This window comes from Micrasema longulum, unplaced genomic scaffold, assembly GCF_059751315.1.
Source record: "Micrasema longulum isolate JH-2025_06_02 unplaced genomic scaffold, ASM5975131v1 h1tg000197l, whole genome shotgun sequence".
NCBI classification, from domain to species: Eukaryota; Metazoa; Arthropoda; class Insecta; order Trichoptera; family Brachycentridae; genus Micrasema; species Micrasema longulum.
In genome coordinates this window covers 765,107-783,567 of record NW_028277402.1, presented here as the reverse complement: position 1 = coordinate 783,567, position 18,461 = coordinate 765,107, and the positions used below count along the sequence as shown (strand labels likewise).

Genomic DNA, 18,461 nt, shown 5'->3' with positions numbered 1-18,461 from the left:
GGTGGTTGTGGCTTGTTTAAGTATTATACCTATTTTGTTTAATAACTGGCGTATGAAGGTTCAAGTCGCGCCTTCTTTTTTAATGAATAATTAATAAATAAAAAAATCCGATAAAGAAAAAAAAACACTGGCGTTTAGAAAAAAATACCGAAAATTTAAACAAAAGCGTAAAGGAATTTGAAATAGGAAAGTTATTTGCATGCGTAAAAAAAACTTAGGTAGGTGATTATTTGAAAAATTAGAACCAAGTCACCAGCAAATGCGGGCAGTGGAGAGCTATTGTAGAGCACGGCTGCCGTGGACTGAATGAGATTGTAAATTTTTAAAACACATGTTTATATACCGTCGGCGCTGTGTGCCCCACCATTTACCGCCGCTGCGCGAGCCTAGGTCGTCGCGTACCACGCGGAGAGAGAGAGAGTGGTAGAAGAGGCTGGTCGCCCGCTCTATCCGTCTCCTTCCCTCTACGTATAAACGCATTTCCCCCTCCAACTCTCATGGCAGTCTAGCGGCGGCAGCGCAGAGCAAAACAATGAATATTCAAAAATATCCATATATTAATTTATAAAACTAGGCGTTGTCCCTAATCTTTGGAAAACGGCTTTTATTTCTTCTATTCATAAATTAAGCTAACTAAATTGGAGGTCAAAAATTATAGACCAATTTTTAAATTATCAATTTTTTCTAAACTTTTTGAGAAGATAATTTATGATCAAATATCTGAAGCACTTAAATCTTCTTTTAGTACTTCTCAACGTGTTTTTATACCTGGAGGATCTACCGCAACAAATAAAGTTGATTATTATTATTACAAAACACAAATTCACAAAAAACGATCACAAAACTTTTAGATTAAAAATTAAACTAATTGGCATCAGTGGTGATTTGTATCGATGGATATGTTCTTACATTGATAACAGACCACAAGCTGTAGTAATTTTTGAATATAAATCCAACTGTTTTTCTATTACACTTGGCGTACCACAAGGATCAATTCTAGGACCCCTTCTATTTAATATATTAATTAACGACATTCAGGAATGCTTCCATCGTTCAATTCTGTACTCTTTGCTGATGATAGTAAAACATTTGTGAAAATAAATTCAATTGAAGATTGCAACCTTCTACAATCTGATTTGAGCCGCCTCTCAAAGTATTGCCGCATCAACCATCTTACCCTTAACATTAATAAATACACTTGTACCTATATCTTTCTCGCGTAAACATAATTCTTTAAATTTTCACTATACTCTAATGAATGAAATGGCTCCAAGGAAGAACGTTATCAGAGACTTAGGAATAGTTTTAGATTCCAAGCTTGTGTTCAATATTCACATTAATGGAATTATTAATAAGGCATACAAAATGCTAGGTTTTTTAATGCGAATTTTTAATGACTTCAAAAACATTAGAACATTTATATTGCCATATAACACATATGTGAGAAGTCAGTTAGAATATGCTTCAATTATATGGAATCCCCAATTTATAATGTATATATAAAACCTTAAAAGGATACAGAAGAAATTCATAAATTTTACTGTACACCAAATTTAATTCAAACTCTGAAGTATAGAATACTGATTGCAGATCAAATATTCCTGTTTAAACTAGTAAACAACGTCGTAGACTGTCCTTTACTTACAAGTTCTTTAGAATATCTTGTACTCAACAGAACAAGACTCCATACTACATTTAATTTGCCAGTACCTAGGAATAACTCAAGGAAAAACGACTTTTTCTTTAGAGCATGTCATTATTATAATACTGTTCTCTCCGGTCACGCAAACATTTTTCATCTCTCCTATATGAAATATAGAAGATTCCCTATAGACACTATACTCGTTTAGTTATACTATGTCAGTAATTATGTATGTACTCGTATGTTCATTATTATATTTTGTACATTTTACATTATTTTTTAATAACCTTTTTCTTTTCTTATTCTTTGAATTTTAATTTATCTTATTTCTATTTATTTTATTTTGATTACTGTATATAAATGTATTTTTACTTTATTTCAACTTTTAAGTGCCAAACATTTCTTCATTTAAATTGCTTTTATTTTGATACCGATAATGTACCGAATTAATACCTTACACAACTGTGGAAAATTTATATTGAATATTTTCACAATTTTCGTTTGTATATTCTTATTTTCTGTAAACGATGTATGTAAAAACTGTTCTTTTTTTTCCTAAATAAAAATAAATAAATAAAAATAAATACCTATTCTCAATTCAATTCATTTATTTTTAATATAACATACATTACAAAAATATATTCAATACGTGCATTTTATAAAAAGGAAAAAAAATACACGAAAGAGACTCATGTCAAAGTAGTAGAAGAATCCTGCTCCGGAAAACCCCTTCAGATACATGGAAATGCCTCGGTATGGAAAAGGCCACCCCCAAAAGTAGCAAATACGTATAAAAATAAGTATTTATTGGAGGGATAGCACATTTTCTAACACATGCAAAGGTTCTCAATTCTAAATACATAATCTCGCGCGGTGGCGGTCTTTATAAGGGGCCGCTTTCCCGTATTGACGTCCGTAACAAGGAGCTTAGTTTTTTTGCTAGAGTTGATTAGATATTTTGTCTTTTGCGTACAGTTGATACTGATAAAATTCAAATCAGTTATTTTATTAATAATTGATTATAGAATATCTGATAAGCGTATTTATTCATTTCGTGTTAAAAGTCTATTATTGTTTTATTTTTATATTTTTTATCCATTTGAATTTGTGTATTTTACATTTTGCATACTGTGACGAAGGAATTCCGGGGGGCAAAGCACCCACCTGAACTTTCCCATCAAGCATCAGACTATTAAAACCTTTTACCAAGGCAAATCCCTTCTATCCCATAAATATATAGGGATAAAAGGGATCCTATCGAATTCAGATAATTAGTATATGGACGCAAGATAAGTTTTCAATGATTGAGACTACTGGCATTATTAAAGCGCGTACCGGTTTTGTCTGATCCCCCCCAGGCTTTCGTTAGCACGATCGAAATACGTCCCGTCACCTCCTCGCCATTTTACTTTTTTTCTCCATAGAAGCAACGTGCATGGCTTTCGACGCTTACCTCAAAGGTATTACCCACGCAAGAAACAAAAAAAATGTGACGAAGTACTTCCGTAAATTTATTCGTCACAATACGTTCACCGTTTATAAATTTAAAACCTTCTTTAGAAATAAGTTAAACCCGCTAAGTACGTTTAATACATTTATTATTTAAATAAATAAATAAAACATTAAATTTAAAATTTTCTTGTGCAAAGTAAATAAACCTAGCCAATTTGTTCTAAAAAAAATTACCTAATAGTATTAACGATATTTTCGCAAATAAAATAATTTATCTGTTTTCTACAGGTTTGCAATATTATGACGTCCATGGAACATTATTATTTATTTATTTATTTATTATATATACGGCCTAAGCCAATTACAACAGTTACATCAAGAAACATAAATGCAAGAAACTGAACAAAAAGAACATAAAACTATAAATAGTTAAAGCAAAGACAAACAAGGGCAAAACAATAATTGTATACAATATATTCAAAAAAACGAAAGACCAAAAACTTTGAGCTAAACCATGCCAATCCAACTTCATCCCACACTGTTTAGTCGCGAAGAGATCTACGAAAAGCCGGAAGATCTATCCCAAAAATTCTAAGTCGTGTGATGAATTGACTAATCTACACATTCTGGACATTGGGGCATAAAAACCAAAGTTGCTCTTAGAAGATTTTATAAATAGCAGATTTTAACTTCTGGTGACACGGTTGGGAACATGAAAAGAAATTGATTGCAACGGAGATGGGACATCACTTAAAGCATTATAAAATTGAAAAGAGAAAATCGTGTTGATAAACCAGCCAAATCTTATTTAACTATTTGTTTCGCTCTTATCTTCGCATTAGCTCGACACACCGCTCAAGAACTAAACGAACTACATACACAAATGACAAGAAAATACGCAAGATATATAGATACAAATGATACGAAGATGCGAACGATGACCTAAATGAGCCGAATGAGCCAAAGATACATTCGTTGAAAGATTCGGTCAGTTTAGTGATGCAGATTAACTAATAAGTAACCTATCAGTGACAGGGTTCACCTCCACTTCTAGTTCACGGCTGGTTGTTGTTAATTGTAATAAAAGGCGAACGATTTTTAAATAGATACCTACCTAATTAAAACACTACACATCTTAATAAATCATATCGTTGACGGAAATTTGAAATGCTGTTAAAAAATAAGTATAAGAGAGAATGATTTCATTATCCAGTTCGCATTTTTCAGTTTTTAAATTATATTTTTTTCGTTTACACCCAAGGGGCATTTACAGAATATTTTAACGTCGACAGCGATTCAAAACTCTGGAAAATAATACTTTTAATGTCAGATATGAATAGTACGTAATTTTCACATTTTTAATCTCTGTTGATATGACAGACTTTATTCAATGTTTTTTTTTTCATTATTATTTTCATTATTTTAATTGGGTACTTCCCATGATCTCATTTTTTAAAGCCAGAAATGTATATAACATAAGTTTTGGTACACAACTGCCTAGTTATTTTTAAACATTTTTTTCTTATCTCGTCTCAATAAAATATCCGCTGTATGCACACAATTTTTATGTTTATTCAGAATATTCAACTTATTAAATTTTAGTTTTTATTTAGTCACTTAAAAAAATTAATGTATTTTAAGAGATGTTTCATGTATAACATCATAAAAATAAATAAAGCCGTACTGCAAAGTAGGTACGTATTAATATGTTTATTTGTGTTACATTTTTAAATAGCTTTAATTAACAATATACATTGATGTTATTTTAATTAAATAAATATTTAATAAAATAAAATAAATAAAAAAACTTTGTTTTTAACCGCTAATTTTTATTTTTCACCGACCGGTTTCAAAGCAAACAAGCTTCTTTGTCAAGGTTTACGTAACTAATAAATTGATTCCTTTTTATTTTATTTCTATCATGTTCACTAAATACTACACGTGGACCCAATAAATCAATTGGTTTTTTAAAAATTAGTGTTAAAAACAAAGTTTTTTATTTATTTTATTATAATGAATAACCACAAAGTTAGTGCTTCAAATATAAACTTTATATTTAAAATAAACATTTCTTTAAATAATTCGCGTTATTTAATAACTCCTACCTCTTCGACTCTTTTATGTATTTAGTATTTTTATCAGTTATTAAAAAGTATCGCATGATTAGTATTTAGTTTTATAAACATGCACAAATATACAAGAATTAAATAATTCGAGTGTGATTTTATCAGTAAACTTTCATACCTCTTAAAATCACCTAAAACTTTTTTATAAAAGTGAGATTACAGGACATGACATTATTTAAAAAAGATGAATGTGATTCGTCGTTGACAAGCTAGAAAAACGTTTGTGTTAGCAACGCAAAAGTAGGTACCAATGCAGTGTTAACTCTAAAACTATATTTAACAAGAAAAAATATTATTACAATGAATAACCTTCGAATAAAACTTACCCCTAATCATAACAAAATGATAAGAAATTTACGGAGAAAATACCTACATATAATACTAATAGAATATAGAAACAAAAATGGTATGTAATTTTGCAGCAATTATGAAAACTAACACGTAACAGTCGGCATCGCCCTTCGGGCCTTAGTTGATTTTAGTGAAGTTAAAGAGCATGGCAACATGGGCAAAATGGTGAATGTTGCACAGTGTGTAGACTTCAATGCCATGACTTCCATATTCCCTTATTTAAGGTATTCTCCATCCCTGTTGTAATTTGTTAATCTTAATGTCTACCAAGGGGGTAAAATCCAGTCGTTTGTCTACGAACATTTGGACAAACTCAAATATTGTAATGAAACCAACTGGTCCAAGAAGAGGTTTAAAAATTGAAAAATTGTTTTCAGGCGTTGCTTAGTATGTGAAATAATTCAGTCAGATGAATCTCTTAAAATCCGTGAAATCCAGTCTTTTGTCTACGAACATTTAAACAAAATATTGTAATAAATTACTTACATTAAAACATTGATAAAAATATGTCGACGATTAGATTAAAATAATTTAAATATATATTAGGTACAATAAATCTTTTTTGTATAAATACGGCAAAACATAACAAGGATCATTGTTAAAATATCTGCCAAATAAAATTTATCCGAAAGAAATGAAAATTTGATGATCATTTTTACACTTTTATACGATATTTTACTCAAAATCTCTGGAAAAATAGCATGTTTTATAAATTGTTTAAATTTTAGAAAAATACTGTCCATTTTACAAAAGAAAAATTTCACAGGTGACGGATCGCCGGTTTTTTCCAGCGCCTTACCACGTTGGACCTAGGTATAAGCGTGGAATAAGTAACTGTGGTCGCTATCACAGCTCTATACCGAGTATAACTTTATGCGAGGCTTAAGAATGTTTACCATTCGATCCTTTTTCTACCACTATGCCTAAGAATAATTTCATGCTTTGTCTACAAATTATAAATAGTATTTAATTTTAAAATGTAATTAAGTATGTTTCAAAATTATATAAAATGTCTCTCTCGGCACGGGACACCCCAGTCTTGAATGTAAAAAAAAGTCATACATAAATCGAAAACTAACAAATAAATAAGTAAGGTAAATCCAGCCAGTCTGCAAGCATTTAGACATACTCAAAACATTGTTGAAATAAGTAAGGCTCTACATGTCAATGAACAATATTATTAATATGGATAACGAATATATCGCCATATTCATAATGTAATCCCACGAGGGCACTTTACAAAGTTATTCATAAATATGGATTTGTTTGTATTATGGTTAACCTGTACTGCGCATTCGCGATTCTAATTAGCTAAGGCCTTTGGAACAAATTCATTAAGTCCCGGGGAGCTGAATATATGAGGCCCGATGGGCCGAATTAACTAACATGTAATAGTCAGCGATAGCTGACTGTTATTATTTTAAATTACAGATTCTTCGCTGTTCAATGTTAATCGCTTACTAACTGTACGTTTTGTGTAGATATTGAATATATTATATCTGTAAATTTTGTGCGGGTTCAGTAGCATTATTTTGAGTGACAAATTTTTATTTACCACGCGTGAGGCCCAAAGGGGCGATATGATAAGCGCTAGAGAGCCTAACCAACCGAGACCCGAGGCCGATCAACTTAGACCCGGAGGGCCGATTACATGAGGACATACATTACCCTTTTGAACTTTACTTGCAGATACATGATTTTGTAAATAAAAAAAATATAAAGATATTATGATGTTTGATTAAACAGCCTTAGTAAGGGAAAAATAAATTCGCATTAAATAATTATATTGACTTCATTTGCTACACTTAGTCTTCCCACGAGCACGATCGCTCCCGTCCCAGTCTGCTATGCTGGCCGAAATGTCAATATCAAATACATATTATTTTAATCACACCAATATTCATTTCGTGTTCTTTCCACTGTTTCTAAGCTTTGTTCTTTGATAAGTGTGTACAGCATAGACGTGATCTACTTTCAAGCCGCACGGAAGAAAGAAATGCGGTAGTGTGTTTTACGACGCTGCGCCACCCGTTTGAGTTTCAATAAAAATTGGCGCCTCGATATTCACAAATGTAACGAGCTACGATCGCCAAAATACTGTAACTAACAGCGGCAATATTATATTATTTCGTCATAATTATTAAGAAGTAGGTACTATAAGAACCTTGTTTTATTTAGAATATTTATTTTATTGATAACAATAAAATTAATAAATGTCAAAACAGAATTTGGTTCACAAAGTGTATTCCTAGTTAATTAAGAAGGAAGAAGTGACCTCCTGTAAAATATTTTTTTTGTCGGTTACGATGTTTTGGCGATCATGACTCGATATTATATTCTTAAATATCTACATATCAATTTTTATCGAAGCTCAACCGGGCAGCGTCACAACACACTACCGCATTCCTTTCGTGCGCCTTATACGTAAACCCCACCCAATACCTACCTACTGCACAAAAAAGTTGCAAAAAAAATCATTTATAATTAGTGGTAAATGCCTTTTTACTGAAAAATGAAGTGTAAAACATAAAAAATATGCAAGTATATTTTTTTGCATTGCATCAGTGAATTCATTTACCTTTTTAACTACATTTTTTATGGAAGTGACATCTGTGGATATAAATATATTTAGTGTAATTTAACGGGCGATGTTATCATGTTTTGATAAAATAAAGACTTTAAATAAAGGAGAAACTGAATGCGTTTAAACATTATTTTAGAATTATTCCAATAGATTTCACTATTAGAGATTCGTAAGTATTCCAACAGATGTCACTATTAAGACTTTAAATGAAGGGGTAAATTATGAATGCGTTTAAACATTGTTTTAAAATTATTCCAATAGATGTCACTGTTAGAGATTCGTAAGTATTCCAACAGATGTTGATACTAAAAAGCAACGTAAGATTTTCAACAATTTTTATCGCCTCAATAAATGTGTTTTTATCTTTAATTTTATGATTTGTATACCTTCTACTATATCATATATATATATTATATCTTTAATCCCTTGAAACTTTTTATTCAGAATATCCTGTCCCATTTCCAAATAAAAAAGTACATAGAGCACTAGATTGATGCAGCAACTTCAGTGATTTGTTTAAATGTAAAGTTTCAGTATAATTATCCCTTAACGGCAAGAGATTGTGCTTAGGGCACCGCATTGGTACATCAAATGCAGCATATCTCAATCACCTATTACATGAATTCAAGGTGATCAGTCTTATGATTCAGATGTCAGTTTACGGATAATGAAATAACAAGTCTATTACATGTACGCGGGTAGTACTGAACATCTCAATTTAAATAATTATTAAGAGTATTTATATGAAAATTTAATTAAAACGAGCAGTTATTATTGTATACATATTTTATTATAACATAAGATTATTTTCCAAAAATACATGACAGATATTATTACATAATATATCAATCCAATTGAGCCAAAAATTATAACGCATTCCATGTTGTTTAAATCTACGTACAATAAATTGATGAAATATAACCTTAAAGATATATTCTTTACTAACAAAAAGATTACAATATTATATAGTATTTTTAAAGTAGGTACATTTCTATAAACTACATATCGCTGCATGAATATGTCCACTTTCATAAATAAAACCTTAATTCTACGCCAAATTTAACATGCAGTTGTTTTATTGAGGGCATTGAATTAATTACTATTCTATAATTGGAGGAAAACTGGGACTCCCAAGTCCCAGACTTCATATTTTGGAATAAATATATATACTTGACAGTGCATTCACACAGCAATTTATTAAGACAAGATAAATAAGACATTTAAACGCGTTGCTAAGTGCAGCCATGCTTTCCACCCTAATACAAATATTCTGGAATAATTAACATATCATGTTAAATATAAACTAAAATTAAAATAATATTACAAACTAAATCAATATTTTTTTAATACTTTTTCTTTTGATTTCGAGATGTTCTATAAGTAACTGCAATCTATTGGCAACCAAAAACCGACATATCGAACACAATATACAATGTAATATGGTAACACTAATATAATTTGAGTAAATTTAATAATTGCAGGCAAACTGTACTAAATCTTCATGTGATATACAAATTGTTATAAAACTGTTATTAATCAATAAAATTACTTGCAGTAAAGCCTATAAAAAGCAAGTCATTGCTGTAAAAATATTATCAATTGTGCTTTAATTTGTATGCGTAAATCTTTGAATATATTATTTAGAATAACATTTTTCACAACAGGCTACTAAAAGTATCAATTATCAACAACTAATGTATACATAAATATTTTTTCTACTTTGTGTAATTTTATGAGGCTTAAAACTAAGAATTTGTATAATTATTTGTAAACAATTCTAAAAGGCAGTTTATTGTATTTTGTTTGTTTTTATACGTCTGCCTTAAAGACATTCGCCCTTGGTACATTATCAAGCATACAGTGTTCTTGCAGGATCTCATGACTTTAAAAAAAAACAGAATTCAGAAAGAGATCTTAAGAAAATTACTAGAGATTTTAAAAGCTTACTTTTTAAAAACAGTTGGTATTCCCAAGCAGACTGAAACAATGCACTCTAGGTAAGAATAGCAAGAACAGAAAACATTCATTTTAAAATTACAATCACAATAATCTTTTAATATTTGTGCAAGAATCAAAACAATAAAAAAAATATAAGTTCAATATCATTTGAATGTTAATGCGATGTAAAAAACTCCTGGTGTCATTTTGTTTGCTTATTCATTGAGGCAAACGGTTCTCAAGATGGCATCCACGACAGCATAGGGATCACAATTGGATGAAGGTCTCCTGTCCTCCAAGTATCCCTTCTTGCCCTCGGCAACACTTCTTGGAATCCTAACACTGCAACCACGGTTAGCGACTCCTGCAAAATAATTTAAAATATTTATTTAACGTAAAATTAAACTACGCTCAAATTTGTAAAACGGGCTTGACAAAGCTTAAAAAGATATTTCAACAATATTTTGGATATATAAAAATGTTTGTAAAAAAGAAGTGGATTACTGTTGTAAAATCAACCAATCTTGATAAACTCCCTAGGGGGTTAAATCCAGTACTTGTCTGCAAACATTTGGATAAACTCAAAAAATCGTTGATTAAACAATCTGGTATAAAAAGCATAAAAATTTCAAAACGCTTTTAGGCATTTCCTAATAAGTGAAGTAATTCGGTTATATCTTACACCCAACAAAAGAATTCAAGTATTTTACTTTCCAAAAAACCAATGGATAGAAGAACTGAAGTATTAAGGATGTTTAAACATAGGTAGAATAGTGAATGTTATATACCCCATAAATGCTTAGTGTGAAACATATTGGAGTTTAAAAATATTTTTTAAGTGACATCTTAAAATACCTGCACTGAAATCATTAATACTGGATGTCTCATAGTTTCCTGTAAGGCGCTTCTCGTTGTCTTTCCCTCCTTTGGGATCGTACACTTTGATGTGTCTCATATGGACCTTGGAGAGCTTGTCAATAGCCTTTTCAATTTCACTGTAAAAAATAAATAAAATATTATAACGTTTCACAAACAACGCTATGTTAGACATATGAAACAGGAATATTACACATTTGTTTTATTATTTACATAATTATTATTCGAGCTTTGGTGTTTTAATAATATTAGCTTTTTTTACTAATTACTTCCAACTTTGATAATTCAAAATAACTACAATATTTAAGCAACTGTTTTATTTACAAGCATAAATGGAATAGCGTAACTATCTTTCCAAAATATTGCGATCATATTATGAAGAAAACTAAAAATCTATGGAATATGTTTATAGAAACATATTCCAATTTATTGAGCAAATGAGTCTTATTTACAAACAAATATTTTCATTTCAAAAGGAAATATTTTATGAAATAACAATTTTCAGTGTTTGACTGAATTATGAATTATGTAGAGCAAAATAAAGATTATGAATGCCAAATTAAGTGAGCGAAAAAAATACAATTAATTAGTTTTAAAAATTTAAGCTGCAAAGTACAGTACATATACAGTAGAACTCCATTTATCTGAATTCCAGTCATCCGGATTGCCAAATAACCAGATTGTTATCAGGAAATAAAATATAAAGGAGAAGTTATAATAACAAATTAAAAATGTTAAATGAGTTTTTTCGTCAAAGCAATCAACTTTGCTGGACATGTTTTAGTAAGTTTTAAATGTGATTCCAATTTGCTGTATTATTTCAAATGTAATAAAAAAGTGATCTTACAGTAAATTTTGCATTTTCATTCAAAGCACAGCATTTAACTATTTTTTTATTTTTTTTGCACCACAACAGGCCAAGAGGCCCAATTACAGTGGTGAATTATATTACAGAACACCCAGGCTTGAGAAAAATCAGTTTTTTTTTTTTTTTTGTGTTCTCACTGGGAATCAAACCCAGAACCTTCCATGCATGAGTCAAGCGTCTTGACCACTACACTACGGAAGCCGCCAGTTTAATGTAAATACCCAATTATCCAGATGTCTGCATACCCGGATAACGTCTGGCACTCATTAATTCAAATAATCGGAGATTTACTGTAGTAAGCATGAATGATTTCTGAGTGCGAAATTCTCCAAGTAATTTACTTATCTTATAAATGAAATTTCCGTATATTTTTTTTTTAAGCACTTAAAAGTATCGAACTAAATAATTTTTCAATCTTTCTAAAAAACACAGATTATGTAGATATATATTTCATTTTGCAATTAAAATTACACCATAATCTATCTGCCTAAAATACTAGGCATCCTAACAATAATTGTAAAATGCTATTCTTTTGTATTTATTTGAAAAATTTGTTTTATTTTAGAGAAAAATGAAGTATTATTTTATTTATGGTTTAATAAACCAACAAAAAAATTTATTCAAAAAGAATAATAGATAATAAAAACAAAAAAAACCTAAAGTATACATAAGTAAAATGTACCAATAAAAAATAAATATAACATCTGTAAAAAATACAAACATTTACCAATATAATAAAAAGGTACCTAAGTTAAACAAAATGACAGTTACGTAAAAGAGAAAAAAAACTTAGGTTATGAGATTGACTAAATGTATAAAAGTAGTCTGTAATAGAAAAAAAAAACATATATCATTTTATGTAAATATACTAATTAACAAACAAAAACAAAAATTCAAAAAACAATTAGACATAAAAGTCAAAAGTTCTTATAAAGAAATCAGTAGGTGATAATAACTAATCAGTAATAAATATATGAATAGGAACAAAAAATAAATAAAAATCTTACAAACATACTAACGGATTACTCATTTAATTATGCCAGTATGTATATTTAAGTCAGTATGCCGCGGTTGGCTCTAGGAAAGTCTGCTGAGATTTCCGCCCAAAGAAGGGTGGAGTGGGAGGCTGCGATGGAAGCAGTACTAATCGAACCTCAACCAAATGAAGTGCTTAACAAATCTTTCATAAAGCGAGCTGTGCCAGCGTCCAGATTTAGACCGCCAGCTCCACTCTAAATTTTCCTCCGAATAGGACGAGGTATTCTTCACACCTCGTCCACTCCGCAACATGGTTGTGGTTCCGTGGCTAGTGTGGCGGACTCACGGATCAGAGGTCCGAGGTTCGCACGCCGCTAAACCACAACTTGGTTCCCATTTTCTAATATAGAGTTATTTACAACTCGTTGAGGATGGGCCCCAAAATTTAAATATTTGGGTAAATCATAAGAAGGCAAATATTTATTTTATAAAAAATATGTAATATAATATTGATTTAAAATATTGAAGCAATCAAAAGATACAAAAGGTTTTCAACGCACATGATTCCATTTTCTTCTCTCATCTTCAGCGTAGAAAAGTTGGTGTGGGCTCCAGAGCCGTTCCAGTTCTCAATGGGCTTAGGATCCAAACTGACGATGATTCCAAATTCTTCAGCTAAACGATGCAAGAGGTAGCGTGCGATCCAGATATCGTCAGCAACCTTGGTTCCGATAGCAGGCCCGACCTGAAACTCCCACTGAGAGGGCATAACCTCGGCATTGGTTCCACAGATGGCCACTCCGGAGTACAAGCAGCAGCGATAGTGAGCTTCAACGAGGTCCCTGGCATACACTTTGTCAGCCCCAACTCCGCAGTAGTATGGGCCTTGTGGTGGGGGGAACCCGCCTTTAGGCCATCCAAATGGACGATTATCGGAGTCCAAAAGTGTGTATTCTTGCTCGATTCCAAACCATGGAATCTCATCCTTACATTTCTGGTAAGCATCATCGCAGTTTTTCCTCTTGTTTGTATCTGAAAAGATTAAGTTATATATTTTTGTCTGTTGGGTATAGGTTCTGATTTTACTAGACTTTGAGCAGAGTGTATATCTGTATATTATACTTGTTACTGTTATCATACCACGTTAACAAGGCTGGCACTGGAAATTGACGTTCCATCCACACTCTAATGCATTCAGTCAACACACACATTTTATATATACTTATTTTAAAACCACTGTTGAACTTTTACATGTTTTATTATTTTAAAAAAATCGTAAGACAGAGGAATCAAAGAAATACCAAAGTTTGAGCCTAGGGAGAGTGGGGAATGTTTCACAATATGTAAAGTGATCAAAACCAGCCAATGACGGATACAATCCCAGTAAATGCCGGGACTTTACATATTTCCTTATCAAAAGTCTTCTTCATTTCTGTTGTAACATTATAATGTGAATATTACTTGTCAATATTACTGTCGGCCTTGTAGTGTAATGGTCAGAACGCTTGCCTACTATGCAAGAGGTCTCGGGTTCGATTCCCGACATGGTTGATATGAAATATTTATTTAAAAAGAGTGTTTTCACACCAGAATATTTAATAGTCCATGGACTGGTACCTGAAGCGTAAGACTGATCATCTTACCTTCATGTAACAAAAAAAAAATTAAGATATGCTGCGATTGGTGTACCAATGCAGTGCCCTGTCCACCATCAGGTGCGGAAACGAAATGATGATGATAATGAAGACTTGTTAGTTTGTTGTGATCTGGTATCGGTTTATTTTTGTATATTTATTAGGTTAAAAAAGCAAAGTACCTGTGGGTTCGTAGTTATACTTGTAAGTATCACACATCACAAGAATGTTGTTTCCGCGCCTGAAAGGATCCTTGTAGATGGCTTGGGGAAAGAGAAAAGTATCGGAGTTCTGGCCAGAAGCCTGGTTGGTGGAGCTGCCGTCGTAATCCCATGTAGGAAGATCTATAAATGAAACCTTTCATTTAAAAACAAATATTTAAATAAGTACTACTCTAAATAATAACTACTTCACGTCATTATTGTCAGAAAATGAACCTGGGACCTCATGTGTGGTAGATAAATATGCTCACCACTACACCATGAGTCAAACAATATTAATAGACAGCTTTGTGTGTATCATAATCTACCGAAATACTTATTTTTATCTGTTTTTACATCTACCTTGTTTAGGAGAAGGGATAAGTACAGTTGATACAGCATAAAATACTTCAAAATGCAATGCTATAAATAATGGTTTATGTATTATTTATTAAACTGGCATTGAAAAAATAAAACTATTTGGTTCCTCTCATAAACATATTATGACTTTTATTATTTATGAATATGTATAAAACCAAAGCAAAAATCAAATATTAGCAAGAACACCATTTTGAGATATCAAGGTTGAAAATGTACGTAATTGCATGGTTAAATAACTGGTCTTAATATACAACTTTACATTTGGTGTTTTAATTTTGTTTACTTAGTAAAAAAAAAAAACTATTAAAACTGTGAAAAATGCAGATTTGTGGCATTTGTGGGTCCGATGTGTAGTGGTTACAAATGTTTTTTTTTTTACCTTTTGGTCCCGTAGGAATGAAGTTAAGTGTTCTATCCTTGCAGCGTAGGTTTTCACCTGTTCCGTCTATCCAGATGTAGGTAGCTTGAATCTTGTCAGCTGGTATAGGTAAATCCAAGTACTTGGTAAGAATGGTCTTGCTGAGGTGAGCATTGGGAGAGTCAGTGAGGAAGGTGCTTCCTCCTTTTCGCTGAGAATCTAAAATTATCAAATTAAGTCAAAGTTATTTAAAGGCTTTATTAGAGTCTCACATTATTGACAGTTTGAATAAAATTTCATTAATACAATGAATTTGAACATAATATAAATAATGTAAATGAATTTCTTGACGTTCACAAAGAAAAGAAAAAAAAGAAAAGGGTCTTGTAAAATTAAAGTAAATAAATAATATTATTTAAATGAGAGATGATTTTTGAATCCATTTAATAAAAACATGTCATACAGTTTAGCTAACTTAAATATGTTTTGCAATCTACAATCAAATTAATATATATTTATTACTTAAACAAGCTTAGGCAAGAAAAGAAAAAAATAGATGTTGTTAAAGCTAGCAACTGTGAAAATAAAACATGTTTATTTACTAATATTATCGGTTAAATATAATATTTTGATTGCATGTTTCTCAGAGTTCGAAAAATCTAGCTTTTTTCTTTGTTCAAATGCCACTCAAATATTTCAGGTCTATGCTAATATTCTAAAGCCATATTTTGATTTGTTTTTTTTAAAGCTTCTTTGTTACCTTTCAACTTAATTCTTGGAGAAGCATATTAAATGATTTGGCAGAAAAATAATCTTTGCACCCTTCAGCAAATGTCATAAAGTAGAATTTTTGAAATAAACACTATTCGTTGGCTTTGTTATACAATCATGCCCTTTTTATATAACTTAAGTAGTTATATTTCAAAATATCAGCATTCTTTGTCTACAGATATAATGACAATAAATTTTATATAAATTTAAGTGACGATACCAACCACAGACAACACGGAAAGTAAAATACAGGTTTGTGTCATAATTCAAGTTATCTGACTTTATTAATTCACAAATGAAAGGTCACAATTTTATCAAACACACCATTTATGAAGTGAAACTTTCAAGGCCAAAAAATCCAGTTATTTTATTATCCAATTATGTGAATATTTACATAATACAATATTCATGATAGAGGTTTGTAAATTTTTTTTTTTTTTTTAAACTAAACTACTAGATCATTTTTTGAACTACATAAGAAATTTATGTGCAAAGGAATGGCTTTGGGTGTAATTTCTACTGAAAATATTGCAAACAGTTCATTATAATTTACAAAACTTATTTTACGATACTTATATCTGAATTATTATATTATTGGTGGAAAATACAAAAGTTTGTTATTACTGTGTGCAAAAAAAGAAAACAATAAGTATAATATATAATAATCATCACTCTCACACGCGAAAACGCTGTTAATATATATTTATTTATATACAGAGTGTTATTTAAACCCTGTCACATCAGAAACCACGATGATCAGTAAGAGAAAGAAGACATATTGGCAGATTAAAATATTTTTTTAGAACGACTAAAATATAAAAAAATAAAATGTAGAAAAAACAAATGGCTGCTTACTTCTGCAGGGGAGAGGGGAGAGGTGAGGGGGCGCAGCCGTGCAGTTCAGACTCCCCCCTCCCCCCTTCTCGTTTCTACCCTGCAGAAGTGAGCAATCATTTGTTTTTTTTCTTTATTTTATTTTTTATGATTTTAGTAATTCTAAAAAATATTTTAATGTACCAACATGCCTTTTTGCTCATAGTGATCATCGTGGTTTCGGATGTGACAGGGTTTAAGAACACCCTGTATATAATATAAATTATGAGTTTTAGGTTAAAAGCAATAACATTTTCAAAAAAAATCACATTTTGCGAAAATGCATACATTTTGTAGCAGAAAAACATTTACATGAAATGTTTCACAACTTTGAAAATAAAATATGATTACGATAAGTGTTTCGAAGGGTAATGTTAAAATATATAATGAAGGCAACGGGAACAGCGAGTTGCTGACGTTTTGGACAATATCGCAGAGTTCGTCGTTTTTGAGTTGATGACGATGCTTTCCAAAGTCACCTATTGACGTCATGTCATAAAATCCCAAAGTACTTTTCGTAAGATAACGCTGAAATAATTTTGAAAAGGCGTTTCCTCTTAAAGAACTACTCTAGGACAACTCCTGTAATTTTTATTTTATTTTAAATGCTGTCTAACGGGAAGATCAAAGGCGTAAAAAATACTTGTTTTGACATTTAATATATTTTATTTGCATAAAATAACAATGGTAACTACTGTAAAATAATAATATTTACTTGAGCATTCACACCGTTTACCAGCGATATGTGCAATAACTGCTTTCAACAATTTTCTTGAAATAACGAAACTGAACATAATTTTTGCGTGAATTTATTCCCATAACACCGTAGCAAAAAAAAACTAGTATAGGACTGCTTAAATGTTGTATAAAGGGTAGATAGACTCCATTAGGTGCAATTAATTCTCAATCGGATTATATTGTTACTGTATAATATTTTTTTTTGATTCTACAGAAATTTGTTTCCATTATTTACATATTCACAAATTTTGAAATATCTGCCGGCTTACCAAAGATAAAAGATATCCGCTGACCACTTGCTGTCAGATGATTTCATAGACAAAAAAATAGGAATCGCCATAAACTATTAGAAAGCACAAAATGCTGTTATAGGTAGGTACTATAAATTAATATGTTTTTTATAAATTTAATTATGTACCTACCTAGTTATGCAATATTTAGCCTACTATGATGAATGTCAAAGGAGTCGAAAATAAAGAATTAAAAAAATTACGAAATTAAGACTAGCTAATAAAAATCGGACCCTGAAAGACTGAAAGTGGAGGCTTACAAGAATTTAGTCGGTCAATCAAATAACTAAACCACTTTTAAAATGCATGTTTTTTTATTGTTTTATAATGTCTTTCAATACAAATAAAACTCAATTAATGAATCTATCAGAAAGGTTTTTTAATCGGTACTTAGATAAATA

The 18,461-nt window shown here is 30.8% G+C and overlaps 1 protein-coding gene and 1 non-coding gene across 6 annotated transcripts in view; one reads left to right on the top strand and one right to left on the bottom strand.

The window, feature by feature from the left end:
* Positions 1–9,505: 9,505 nt before the first annotated feature.
* The window catches only part of Gs2 (glutamine synthetase 2), a 54,995-nt gene continuing 46,039 nt past the window's right edge, over positions 9,506–18,461 (bottom strand). For 4 of the 5 annotated variants that reach the window (XM_088243239.1, XM_088243237.1, XM_088243240.1 and 1 more), the window contains 5 exons: positions 15,410–15,607; positions 14,632–14,793; positions 13,376–13,847; positions 10,949–11,088; positions 9,506–10,457 (listed from right to left, as the gene is read on the bottom strand). In XM_088243239.1, the coding sequence (XP_088099365.1) occupies positions 10,309–10,457; positions 10,949–11,088; positions 13,376–13,847; positions 14,632–14,793; positions 15,410–15,607 (1,121 nt within the window). In that variant the 3' untranslated portion in view covers positions 9,506–10,308. Of the gene's footprint in view, positions 10,458–10,948; positions 11,089–13,375; positions 13,848–14,631; positions 14,794–15,409; positions 15,608–17,747; positions 17,884–18,461 lie in introns of those variants that run through there. The other variant, XM_088243235.1, reaches the window with a different exon arrangement.
* On the top strand, positions 14,294–14,366 carry TRNAS-ACU (transfer RNA serine (anticodon ACU)). Its single transcript has one exon. It is a non-coding gene; the product is annotated as a tRNA-Ser (tRNA).